Genomic DNA, 13,372 nt, shown 5'->3' on the forward strand with positions numbered 1-13,372 from the left:
AACATAAATAAATAAGGGATTTTCACACAATAACTGCACGTTCATTCATAAGTCCAATAACAATGCATCACCTGAGTAATAGTTATATTTTAGTAAGTGAGCTTGTGTAGTGGTAACGTAAGGTCTTGGTCTCTGAGGTTCCAGGTTAAAACCCTGCCAATCACTAACATACTTTTATCCATGTGATAATGCTATGATTCTCTAGGCAAGGCATCGCCTAAGATTATGTGTAAAACAGTTTCAGGCTAGGGCCTATTGTTTTATATAACATTTATATAATATTTTATATAACATATTCATAAAACACCGTATAGGTGCTAGGCCTACACTATTTATTTATTTCTGTTCCAATGTTATTTAGCAAATACGATGTTTTTGTTTTGTTTTTTTATTCGAGTGAATGAGGTGATATTCTGATGAGTTCTCGTTCAAGTTTAAGGCTTGTTTAGTTTCTTTATTATTTTAATGGAGACAGTTAACATTGTATAATCAAATTCAGTGTTGTAAGTGATGATAGATTTTTACTCGGTATTTGCGAATCCGAATTGAGGAAGGAGGTGTGTATACATAGTGATTTATTTGAACTATTTAAAAATAAGAGACATTTCCCGTATATTTTACATTCATAGGCTACTACAGTATAGTATCATAAAAAGCTTACAAGGTATTCTGCAGACGCGTCTGTCGAAGGAATCTTAATTGTTTCACGGGTCCTGTCTTTAATTTGGCATGTGCTAAAATACCGCTTTAGGAAATAGAATATTAAATATACGATAACTATCATAATTTAACATTCATGTGCAACTCATTGTATTATTTATTTACCTTCCATATAACAGTATTGGAGTATTGCTTTTGTTGCACATTTTACAGTTATCTGAAATTACAAATATCCAGACTCAACAAAGCTTTGCCCCAATTGCAACACGTAGTTAGTCTAACGATTGTTACGAGTAAACATGTTATTATCGTAGAACCAAATAAGTCCTTTACCTAATATGCTTATCTTAATCATAATACATTTTCTGTTTTCTTTCTTGTTCAAAAAAGTTCTGATGACCTCAACAAAAGGTTTAGAGTTTATAATTTATTTAGAAAATCCTTATACTAAACTAATTATTTTAAAAACAGTTGTACGTACATTTATCTAGGATAAATATTGAAAAACATATTTAGTTTTTACTCAGATTGTGGGCAGTCTTTCGACTTTTAAGTAAGTTATAACCTATAAGTTTCTGTTTATTATAGATTTATGTGAGTCCTTAATGACTTATTCATGTCTAAATTCTAAGAAATCTATATACAGGGTGAGTTTCTACTGACACCCATAACTTCACCAGTGGATTCTACTGACCAAAATGATCAAAAAAGTTGATATAAACCCTAGTCCGATTCCGAACCGTTTGGTCGTAATTGAGAATTTTGTGTTTTCTAAAAATATTGGACTTTCTGTCACTATTTACTTTATAAAAATAAAACCAATTACTCTATCGATTTATATAAAAAATAATTCGAAAGGGCATTAAATTTGCTACAAAACCAAGGTTACATGAAAAAATATTTCATTACATACATCGGTTCCTAGCCGAATTAAAGTAAAAAATATCGTATAATAGTTAATTTGTTTAAGTTTTAAGACCCTTTTTTCTTACTTTATTCTGGTCCCACGCAATGTCCAACTAGATAAAAAAACTTCCTCATTTAATAAGCTTTAAATTTATATGCAATTTTAAATTGTTGTTGGTAGAATTGACAGAAAAACTGCCATCAAACTAAAGTAAAACCCGGTTTACCGATTTGGTTTTAGCAGGGTGTAATATTTTATAAGAACAAGATAAAATCTAGTGTATTCAATTTATTCTCCATTTCAATCACAACTCTATTATTATTGTTATTTGCAAAATTAACAATCAGAACAAAACAAAAGTCTTTAACATCTGGAATGCAACCAACATTATAAAATCAAATGCTGCTTCTTGTACAATTAATATAAACATATATTACACTCGCCAACACTTAAAATTTGCTTGGCTCATAATACTTTAAAACTTTAAAATTTCTTCTGACTCTTTGGTTTCTCCAACTTTATAGATCCAATTTCTCCGGCTTGTGCACAGTCCTCTGTGATCTCCTCAAAACTGTAGATGGACTGTATTGTACACCCCGTGGTTTCCCAACATCAGACTTCAATCTAGGCAAATAAGGTGAAGCATCATGTCTTGATATTGATGGTGATGTAGACTCCTGAAGAATAGGCAAATCTCTATTGAATTCTTGTTGATGTGCCTCAATAGTCCTTCCAACTTCCTCTTTGCGCACAATGATTTCGTCCTCCTCTACCTCAGTTGGCCTAAGATGGTCTGCATGGCAAACTCTTGTTTTGCCAAGAACACTAACCAAATAAGTAACTGGACTTTTACACTGTAATATACGACCTGGAACCCAACTAACCTTCTCCTGTCTGACTGTTTTAACCAACACCTTCTGATTTTCATTAAAAAATCTACACGCACCTCTATGCCTATCTGAGGCTCGTTTCTGCATTTCCTGCTTCTTCCTTGACTCGTCTAGTAGATTAGGTTTTAACATAGTCAATTTTGTTCGAGGTTTCCAACGTAAGAACAGTTCAGCCGGGCTCACACCGGTTACTGACGATGGAGTATTACGATATGCGAAAAGAAAGTTATCCAATTTATACTGCAGTGATGTCTGCTGAAATGATTGGTACTTCAGTATTAAACGGAGGCCAAATTTTATCAGCGCGCTGCGGCGGTTATGTTAGGTTGGGTTATCATAATAGAAAGTATCGTTCGATTCATAACGAAGCGAGGAAAGTCCTACACACATAATATTTACGATAACCCAACCTAACATAACCGCCGCAGCGCGCTGACAAAATGTAGCCTCCGTTTAATACTGAAGTACCAAATGATTTTTCACCCAAAACTTGCCTTAACAAACTTTTCTTAACTTCTTGAACAGAACGCTCGGCTGCTCCATTGGAGGCAGGGTGATATGGTGGAGAAAATGTTAGTTTCACACCATTTTTTCTAAGAAACTCCTGAATTCTAGGCTTGTAAAAGACGTGTCGTTGTCACACACCAACTCCTCAGGTAAACCATAAGCAGAAAATAGTGTACGAAGTTTCTCAATGGTCTTCCCCGTGGAAATAGAACCCATTAAAAATACTTCCATCCACTTTGAAAAACTATCCACTACAATCAACATTTGCTGTCTGGTGGTTGGATCTTCAGAAAAATCGATATGAATTCGGCGCCATCTCTCGGAAGTTAACGGCCATTGCTGCAATGGAACTTTTGAAGCAGCATTTCTTGTACTTTGACAAATCAAACAAGATGGCACAGCATCCTCAATTACTTTTTCGATCCCAGGCCACCACACGTGGCTGCGTGCCAACAATTTCATTCGAGTAATTCCAGGATGTTGTTCATGCAATATCTGGACGACTTTACCTTGCAATTTCTTAGGTATGACTACTCTACTGCCCCATAAAATGCAATTTTTATCCACTGCAATTCATCTTTCCTTCTCTGAAATGGAATTAACATTGGGTCTACAATTTCACGCCACCCATACAACACAAAATCCCGAACTTTAGACAACAGTGGGTCTTTATCATTCAATTGTCCTATCTCTAAAGAAGTGATTGGAGAATCGTCACTCCCCGAATTGAAGAAGTTCATTTCTCTTACACAAGATTCCACATGAGATATATAATTTTCATCCAACTCCAAAGTTTCATTCTCGGGTAGTGGTAAGCGTGACAACGTATCAGCGTGAGGCACACAAAATCAGGGCCCATCGTTGTAGGCGAGCAGCAGCTAAACTAGGCACCCCTGGCTTCGATCCAAAAATAGCTGCTGGTGGCTGATGATCACTTTGTAAAATACAATTGGTACGCCCATAAATGTATTTATGGAATTTATTCACTCCAAAGATCAGTGCCAACGCCTCCTTGTGGAGCTGTGAATAGTTCTTCTCACTGGCACTCAGTGTTTTTGATGCAAACGCTATAGGTCTTTCTTCTCCGTTTATGATATGGGACAAAATGGCAGAAACTCCTTTAGGACTAGCATCACAAGTGAGCACTAAAGGTTTCAAGACATCATAGTGTACTAAAACATCAGAACACAGAACCCAAGATTTACTTTCTTTGAATGTTTGAAAACATTGCTCGGTCCATTTCCATGGAACATCTTTCTTTAACAGTTCATAAAAACAATGAATTTGTGCAGACAAGTTTTGAATAAATTTTCCATAATAGTTTATTAAACCAACATAAGCCCTTAGCTCGTCTTTACTAGTAGGTTCGGGAGCTTTTTGAATAGCTTCAACAATACCTTGTTGTGGACTGACTCCTGATGCTGAAATGACGTAGCCTAAATATTCCACTTCAGGCTGTAAGAACTTGCATTTACTCCCATTAACTTGTACTCCAAATTCCATAAGACGCTGTAACAATTTCTCCAATCTATAAAAGGCTTCCTCTCTTGTTGAGCCGCCAACCAAAACATCATCTAAATAGGCTACAGTACCTGGCAATCCGTTTATAACTTGATCGATCACAGCTTGAAATATAGCTGGAGCTGAAGAAAGTCCAAATGGCAGACGTCTTAGTCGAAATAGTCCCTTGTGAGTTGTTAACGTCAACAGAGGTTGTGAATCCTCCGCAACAGCTAATTGTTGATAAGCATTAGTGAGATCCACAACTGAAAAATATGTACAACCAGACAGAGAAGCAAATATATCCTCAGGTTGAGGTAATGGATAATGTTCCGTCTGTAGCACCGGATTCAATGTTACTTTGAAGTCTGCGCACAATCGGACACCATTAGTCTTGGGCACTGTAACTAACGGAGTAGCCCATTCTGAACTAGAAACTCTGTACGCTATACCATCCTCAACCCACCGATCTAATTCTTGTTCTACTTTTTCCCTTAACGAGTAAGGCACAGGCCTAAATTTGCAAAACTTAGGAACAGCATTGTCCTTGAGAGTGACTAGAGCCTTAACACCTTTTATTTCTCCTGGCCCCCCTTGAAACACTGCATTGTACTTTTTCTTTAACGCCTCTACTTAAGCCTCAAGTTTGCCATTAGGCAACACAACTTCACAATTAGATTGCTTCAATTCACATGTGGTAACATTCACTGTAGACTTAGATTTAGTACCAGTAGTATCATACGATCTTGAAAATACAGCATGCCAATCCAACTTTAATTTTGCTAACCAGTTCCTTCCAAGCAAAATAGGCTGGTCTTTACGACAAACCTCAACAATCAATAGTGGTAACACTAGGTTCTGGTTTTTATATAAAACTCTAACCTCAGCTTGACCTAGAACAGGCACGTCACCACCTGTGTAAGTTCGCAATTTCATAGAAACAGGCTTTAATTCAATATGAGAAAAATGTTCATTAAAAACGTCTGAAGGACAAACTGATACAGCTGACCCGCTGTCAATTTCCATCTCCACCAGAACCTTCTCTATAGTTAGCCTTAAATACCTTGTAAGCTGCCATACCTGTATTTAATCCAAAGTTGTACAAACACATATTATTTGAAACTTCATTGCAGCTTGAGCTAAGCTCACTGACATCATCTTCGGAGATTTGATGGACTCTATTAGCACCTGACTTGTCCTTCCTTCCAAATTTTGCAACTTTACTTTGGTTTCGGCAAGCTTTTAGTAGATGCCCAACCATGTTGCACCCATTGCACTTATAATTTGCATATGGACATTCATTGGCCCTATGTTCAACTGAACAACATCTGTAACACTGAAATTTAGCATTAATATTAGTCATACCAGTACCAATAGCTGAATTGAAATGACTACCAGTCTGCCTATTTTGATTCACATGTGAAGAATTGGGCTTGGAATTTAAATGACAAATTTCCTGTTTTGGATTGAACAAACTTGTCTGTTTTTCAGCCTGCTCTAATCTGAGTGCCAAACTATAAGCTTCTTCAAATTCTTGATCCTCAGACAATAATTTTTGCCTTATGACCTCATTACTTATCCCTGAAATAAGCTTGTCTCTAAGAGCCTCTTTTAAGAATGTGCCAAATTTACTTGAACTAGCTAAATGTTTAATCGCTACAACAAACTCTGAAATACTCTCACTAGGTTTTTGCACACGAGAATAAAAAGTGTATCTCTCAGCTACCACCAATTTCTTTGGAGAAAAATAGTTCTCAAGCACTTTAACTAACTCTTCATAACTTATGCTATCTACAGCTGCAGGTGAAACTAAATCAGACAAAATTGTTAAAACTTTTGGACCTACAACAGTTATTAAAACAGAAACTTTAGTATCGTCATCAATCTCATTAGCTTTGAAATAATGCTTAAGCCTCATTGCATATGATTCAATGGACTCATCTTGTGGGTTAAATTCACCAATCTTACCTATTCCTAACATCTTAGTCTTTAAGTTTACCTCCTTTTTTTAAGTTTAGATTTATCTTCTTCAGAATCTGGTATAAAAAAAAACTTTACTTTTACTAGACTTACTATCACTCGGAACGAGGTCCGTTTAATTTGACTGCGCCATTGTAATATTTTATAAGAACAAGATAAAATCTAGTGTATTCAATTTATTCTCCATTTCAATCACAGCTCTATTATTATTGTTATTTACAAAATTAACAATCAGAACAAAACAAAAGTCTTTAACATCTGGAATGCAACCAACATTATAAAATCAAATGCTGCTTCTTGTACAATTAATATAAACATATATTACACAGGGTAACAAAACTACTAATATTAAACTCTAATATTAAACACATGTCTTGCTTCAAATCGTACTGGTTCAAATCAGCTGATTTAATTGTTATGATTTGTTAGCAAGTCTAAATCAGCTATAGTAAATAACGTTATTTGGTTTCCTAGTCAGATTAAAACGCTTGTTTGTTATTTTTCACGTTATGGATCCTTTCACAAGTTCAGAATATGCTGATATGCATTATGTTAATGGTTTTTGTTCCGGAAATGCGTCTGAGAGTGTTCGCGAGTACATTAGACGCTTTCCAGGCAGGAGGATTCCTGATCGAAAAACATTTTTTCGCGTCCACCAGTGTTTGCGTGAAAATGGAAAGTGTCCCACCAACGGCCGCTTAGTTGGAAACTTCATCATCATCATCCTTTTTATTGATTTCCCTCAAGGGGTACATCAAAAAAATACATTTACAAAATACAATTACATGCAAAATAACCAAGGTTGGTAAAAAAGTTTTACTAATAACTAGGCAAAAAAAAAATCATATAAATATTAACATGCAATAAATAATTCAATAAATAACCAATAAATATCTCATAAATAAATACTGTATAGACATAGAATACCAGTAGAAGAACAATAAATATTTACACTGATAGCTGAGCCAACATACAAAATTAATTGAATTAATTAAATGTTTTGAAATAGTTGGAAACTTTATACAAGATGTCGGATTGGAAGAGGCTATTTTGGAACGGGTAAATGAAGATCCAAGGATAAGTGCGAGGACATTAGCCCGTGAGTTTGGGATATCTCAAACATTTGTGTTAAAACTATTACGAAAAGAGGGGTTGCACCCATTTCATTTCACGCGCGTCCAGAAACTCGAGCCGAGAGATCCACCCATGGATTTCCTGAAAACAATTTTATGGACTGATGAATGTTCGTTTACGAGAGATGGAGTCTTTAATTTCCACAATGAGCATCACTAAGCTGACGATAATCCGTTCCTCGTCGTGAATCTAGGAGACAGTCACGATTCAAGGTAAATGTGTGGGCTGGACTGATAGGAAATCGAGTGATTGGACCATATCTTGACCTTCCTCCAACACTGAATGGAGATGACTAGTTACAGTTCCTAACTGAAATCCTACCATAACTCCTGGAGGACATTCCATTGAATTTGCGTGATCGCATCGTGTACCAAACTGATGGCGCACCCCCGCACTTCAACTCAATGTACGTGACTATTTAAGCAACAACTTCCGCTTGTGGATAGGAAGAGGTGGAACCGTTGCCTGGCCTACTCGGTCACCATACCTCAATCCATTGGATTATTACTTTTGGGGGTATCTTAAACAAGAAGTTTATAGGACGCCAGTGGAATCAGCTGTAGAAGTGAGAAACCGAATTGTCACAGCTACTGCACGACTACGCAATACGGTAAACTTGAATGCTACTGTTAGAGAGTTCAGAAAACGTGTCCGCATCTGCATCAGACAAAATGGTGGTCATTACGAAAACTTGCTTAGGTAGCAATAAACATTGTCTATTCTGAATACTTGTAATTAATTTGTTAATGAAAAGTAACCATTACAACCACCATACTGTACCAAACAAGTACAAGTACAAGTCCCATACAAGTCTGTACAAGCACCATACTGTATGGAAATGTTGTGTTCATGTGCCTCGCATTATTAAAATAAGAATACCCTTACTCGTAAACCTGGTTTTTATTTAGTTTCATAGTAGTTTTTTTTGTAATTTCTACCAACAACAATTTAAAACTGCATATCAATTTAAAGCTTATTAAATGAGGAAGTTTTCAATCTAGTTGGACATTGCAAACAAAATAACTATTATACGATAATTTTAACTTTAATTCGGCTAGGAACCGATGTATGTAATGAAATATTTTTTCATGTAACCTTGGTTTTGTAGCAAATTTAATGCTCTTTCGAATTATTTTTAATATAAATCGCTAGAGTAATTGGTTTCATTTTTATAAAGTAAATAGTGACAGAAAGTCCAATATTTTTAGAAAACACAAAATTCTCAATTACGACCAAACGGTTCGGAATCGGACTAGGGTTTATATCAACTTTTTTGTTCATTTTGATCAGTAGAATCCACGACGAAGTTATGGGCGTAAGTAGAAACTCACCCTGTATATATATCAAATCCAATGTATGTTTGTTTGTTTGTTTGTCCTTTATTGACTCCAAAACCGATCGACAGATTGTAATGAAACTTTAAGGAATTATTAAGCATTATTCAAGGATGGGTTGTGTTAAGTTTGGTGCAGATCCGTCAAAAGGGCTACGCCCCAGTGGCTCTTAAGGTTCCCATGTTAACCTTATGAGTATTCACATTTAAATGGAATTATATTAAAGAATCTTAACAGCTGGTTCAACTAAAGAATTTGATTCTGTGATGTTCAATAGCATTACAAATTTTATAGGTTTACCAACAGGGTGCAGCAACCAGGACGTGATTGAGCCATGCGAACGAGCTCATCTTGAAAATGAACGAGCATTTGACATAAAACCACATTAGGACAGGACGACGTCTGTCGGGCCAGTTAGTTGATGATAAAACTAAGAACTTTATTCAATAGAATTTTATGATAACACTCGATGAGTTTATATTAGAAAGTATAGTATTACGTTTCTAATATTAAAAAATGTGGGATAACACAATCATAAGCATTCTTTGACTATGATTACTCAAATATTATTAATATAGAAGTAAAGTTTGATTTCAAATCACTGCTCTTTGAACGCCGAGCACACCTGGCCCTAGGGTAATGTCTAATGCATGAGGAGCATTGCCTTTATACCTGCCAGAGCTGAACAAAGCCTACGTTCTAGCGATTACTTATCTGAGATTTATAAATTTATCATGATTAAATTTTAATTTGTTTAGCTTGTGTTAACTGTAAGTGTCATTCATAAATCGTGAGACGAAATAGCCTACATAAACAAGCCATCACGAATATTTCATCAACATTTTATCACTTTAAAAGAGTCAGGCATATGCCATTGGTTAATGGTCAGATCGTTTGGAGACGGAACAAAATTCACATATATAATCAGGGAATTGAAGAAAGTAAAAGGAAATATTTAAAGGCATTTGGTAACGGCTGTAGTTCTCGCTCCGTTTCATAGTAGTTCACATCTTCAAACTTGTTATACCTTAGTTTAAAACAAGAGGTTCTACACACGAATTCATGGGTAAACAGAAGTCTAAATTAATTTAATCAACTTTGAATTTCCCCATTTCATTTAAAGGGCCTAAGTTCGAGAAATTGTCATCTGAAAGGATGTTAAAGGCAGTGGAACCTTCATACCTTACGTCTAAGGTGGCCGAGGTGGGTACGGTTGTATCTGAGCTCGCCGCTCTCTTTCACGACGTCTTTAATACTTTACTTAAATATTTTTCAATGAATTGGTGACCTGATGTTAAAGATCGGTGATAACCATGGCTAGTCTTTGAACGAGTCAATTATTGATCAACAAACTTTATGGTTGTTAGCTAGTAAGGATGAAGTAAGTAGTTTGATGAACTGTATACAGATGGACCTTACACTTTAACTTTTACTATTTTAAGATAAACATGCATAAATAAAAGGCTGAGTTTCTACTTACATAACGGTTGAAACATTGTCAGTATATGATTGATAGCGACATAAAACATCAGTTTAATATCGTTTACAGCGGAGAGACTCATAAACTGTCACTGATCATATTTACAACTCCAAACAGTTACCAGAATACACCTGTGACAGAGACACACTCCACTGCAGTCTGACAGTATACACCTCCTTAATCATTTACTAAGTATGGTTACGAACGAGATTTGAAAACTGAACTATTCCCAGAGAGGCCGGATTCATTTTCATGTGTCAACTTTGTTCAAAAGCAAAGGGGGCCCCGGTAATGTAAGCCTATATAAAAATTAAGACTAAGAAATCTGAAAAAATACTAGAAAGGCAAATTATGAAACTATTGCGTGACGTTGTTTGCGGATCTGATCGCCGCACCGTCTCGCCACTCGCTCTATATTTATGTGCCAAATACAGCTATATTATTATTAATATAAAATTACTTTTTTCGAATCGTTCTTCGAAACTATTTTAACATAAATTAATTACAATAATATAATATAATTTCTTGAGAATGAATCACCTTTACGTTTATAGTTAAAATAAGTTAACGAAAAACAGAAATTGACAAAATAGATCAAAAACACAATTTTTACTTTTTGTCCGTTTATATTTAAGTTTCTTCGCCAATCTTCCTTTTTTTGGCGAGGAGACCACGCAGTCTCACTGGGCACTTGGACGTATTTTTCTGTTACGATTCTCGTCAGCTTCCAAAAGTTTTGACGTTGTCAAATTGCTCATAAGTAAGATAGAGTTTATTAGATTTTGTTTTAAAGCTTTGGTTTTCTTTTTTTATCTTTTTTATCTCGGCTACATCGAGGCCCATTTTTGTTTCAAATGTTTAACCTAACCTGAGATAAGCTATTGGTTTATGCATCTACATTTGGCACTTTTAAATTTTGAGTACAACTTTTAATTTTCTATGTTCGATTTTCCGAAAAGTGATTCACACTATTTAAATGCTTAGCATAATAAACACAACAATATCAGGACTACGAACTAGCAAACGCTTTGTACTGTCTGTCTGAGGACAATGTTGTACATGAAGGCACATCCTGGTGTCAGATTCTGGATAGTTACATTTTAAAGTCAATAGTTATGTTATGGATTGTGTGTAGTCTTTGGAAAAACACAATATCGGTTTGAGAAAACATCCTGATGAATTCAATCTTTTGTCTTTAAGATCATGAATTTTATTTCCAAAACAAAATGTGAAATTTACTAGAGTTGAGAGTTAGTAATATATTTGAAACCGTTATTAGTTACCTAATTATTTTGTACTCGTAATAACAACATGTATAAACATCAGCTATTTAATAAGTTAATACAGGCACAACACAGTCATATGTTCAACAATGACATATGACGTCAGCACACAGTTGGTGGACTACGTGCTCAGTTTGTTATTCGTCAGAAGCTACGTGCCAGCATCGGTATGAAAACTCCGTGTTGTAATGTAAAAAAGGATAAAAAATTATACGTATTTAAAGCTTAAGTTTTAACAAACATAATTATAAAACATTGAATAATACAACTAATTTTCTATATTGTGTCCTTTGAATAAGTTTTAGAAATATTATAAAAATAAATTTCCTCTTATCATTATTTTGTACTCATAATAACAACCTGCAAGTAGATAGTAATAACAACAAGAAAGATAAGTGATTCATTCCCCCATTAACGACCAATTGGTATAAACAAAACATCATATTAAGTTTTATGCTTTGCCTAGACAAACGGTCTCAATAGTAACTGAGAAGCCTGGTTGTAGCCTGAAGTAATTACAACTTTCAACCAAACTTTGTAACACAAATAAAATTGTGATCCAATCAGTTTATCTTCAAGCTTCCCACTAGAACCTGCCGTACAAACATGGTTAATTGTTTTTGTCATGGATCATTGACGGAACCTGCAATATATTAAACCTATTCCATACACTGTAGCTTAAAGTCTATTTTTCCATGTCCGGTACAAGTGGAAACGCATCTGTAACGGTCATCCCATGGTTCAACCTACCTGTGAATAAAAGTATAAGTATGGAATGGAGTGCGATGCAAACAATGTCTTTGCAAGGGCTATGACAAACTCTTTAATTGGCCATGATGGTTCCATTTTTAAAACATAAACAAGTTTATGGGTTTTATCAGCAACGAACCAATGACCTTGATATTGTGAGGCGAGATCTACTGGATACACCATGATGTTGGATTAGCTACCTTAGAGCAGACACGTTTTTTAAAAAGAGCAATGCAAGAAGCATTTCATGTAACAATTAGGGAAACAACATTTTTAGGGTAGTTCAACCCTGCTGGGTACGAATCTGTCTGTTGCCAAATCGAAATTTGAACCGGAAGTGCGGTATCCAAGATGGCGACCAAACCCTGTTTGCCCCATAACTATATCATGTTATTTGGCCTAAAATAACAAATTAAACATCTGAATTCTCTGAATTTTCTTCTTCTGGTTTCTCGGATGCAAAACACATTGCAACACTCAACATTTACTTACAACATTTTACTTACATTTACTTACTTATAAGAGGGATATGCGGAAACAGAGCTTTGGACCGCCGTCTTGGAACATATGCCCCCAAAAGGATTACCTTTTGGGGGCATATGTTCCAAGATGGCGGTAATCCTTTTGGGGGCATATGTTCCAAGACGGCGGTCCAAAGCTCTGTTTCCGCATATCCCTCTTATTAGTTGGCCTAGAATAATGGTTTAAACGTCTGCATAGGGGTTTTCTTGGATACCAAACACATTGCAACACTCAAATTTTACTTACAACAACTTTTGAGGTCATATTTTCCAAGATGGCACACAATACGGCCCCAATAACTCTGTTTCCATACATCTACCATGTTTGTTTGTTTGAAATTATAATTTAAACGTCTACAAAGGCGTTTTCTCTTATGCCAAACGGATTACAACACTTCCTACGATAGGTTCCAACATGTCCACCAA

The 13,372-nt window shown here is 35.5% G+C and overlaps 1 protein-coding gene across 1 annotated transcript; it reads right to left on the minus strand.

The window, feature by feature from the left end:
• Nucleotides 1-2,085: 2,085 nt before the first annotated feature.
• LOC128984167 (uncharacterized) lies at nucleotides 2,086-2,589 on the minus strand. Its single transcript, XM_054403460.1, has one exon. It carries the CDS (start codon nucleotides 2,587-2,589, stop codon nucleotides 2,086-2,088), a length of 504 nt encoding a protein of 167 aa, XP_054259435.1.
• Nucleotides 2,590-13,372: the final 10,783 nt, after the last annotated feature.

The sequence above is a fragment of the Macrosteles quadrilineatus genome, unplaced genomic scaffold (genome assembly GCF_028750875.1).
Source record: "Macrosteles quadrilineatus isolate MER2022 unplaced genomic scaffold, UCM_ALF_1.0 Scaffold_2__2_contigs__length_208266976, whole genome shotgun sequence".
Taxonomy (NCBI): domain Eukaryota; kingdom Metazoa; phylum Arthropoda; class Insecta; order Hemiptera; family Cicadellidae; genus Macrosteles; species Macrosteles quadrilineatus.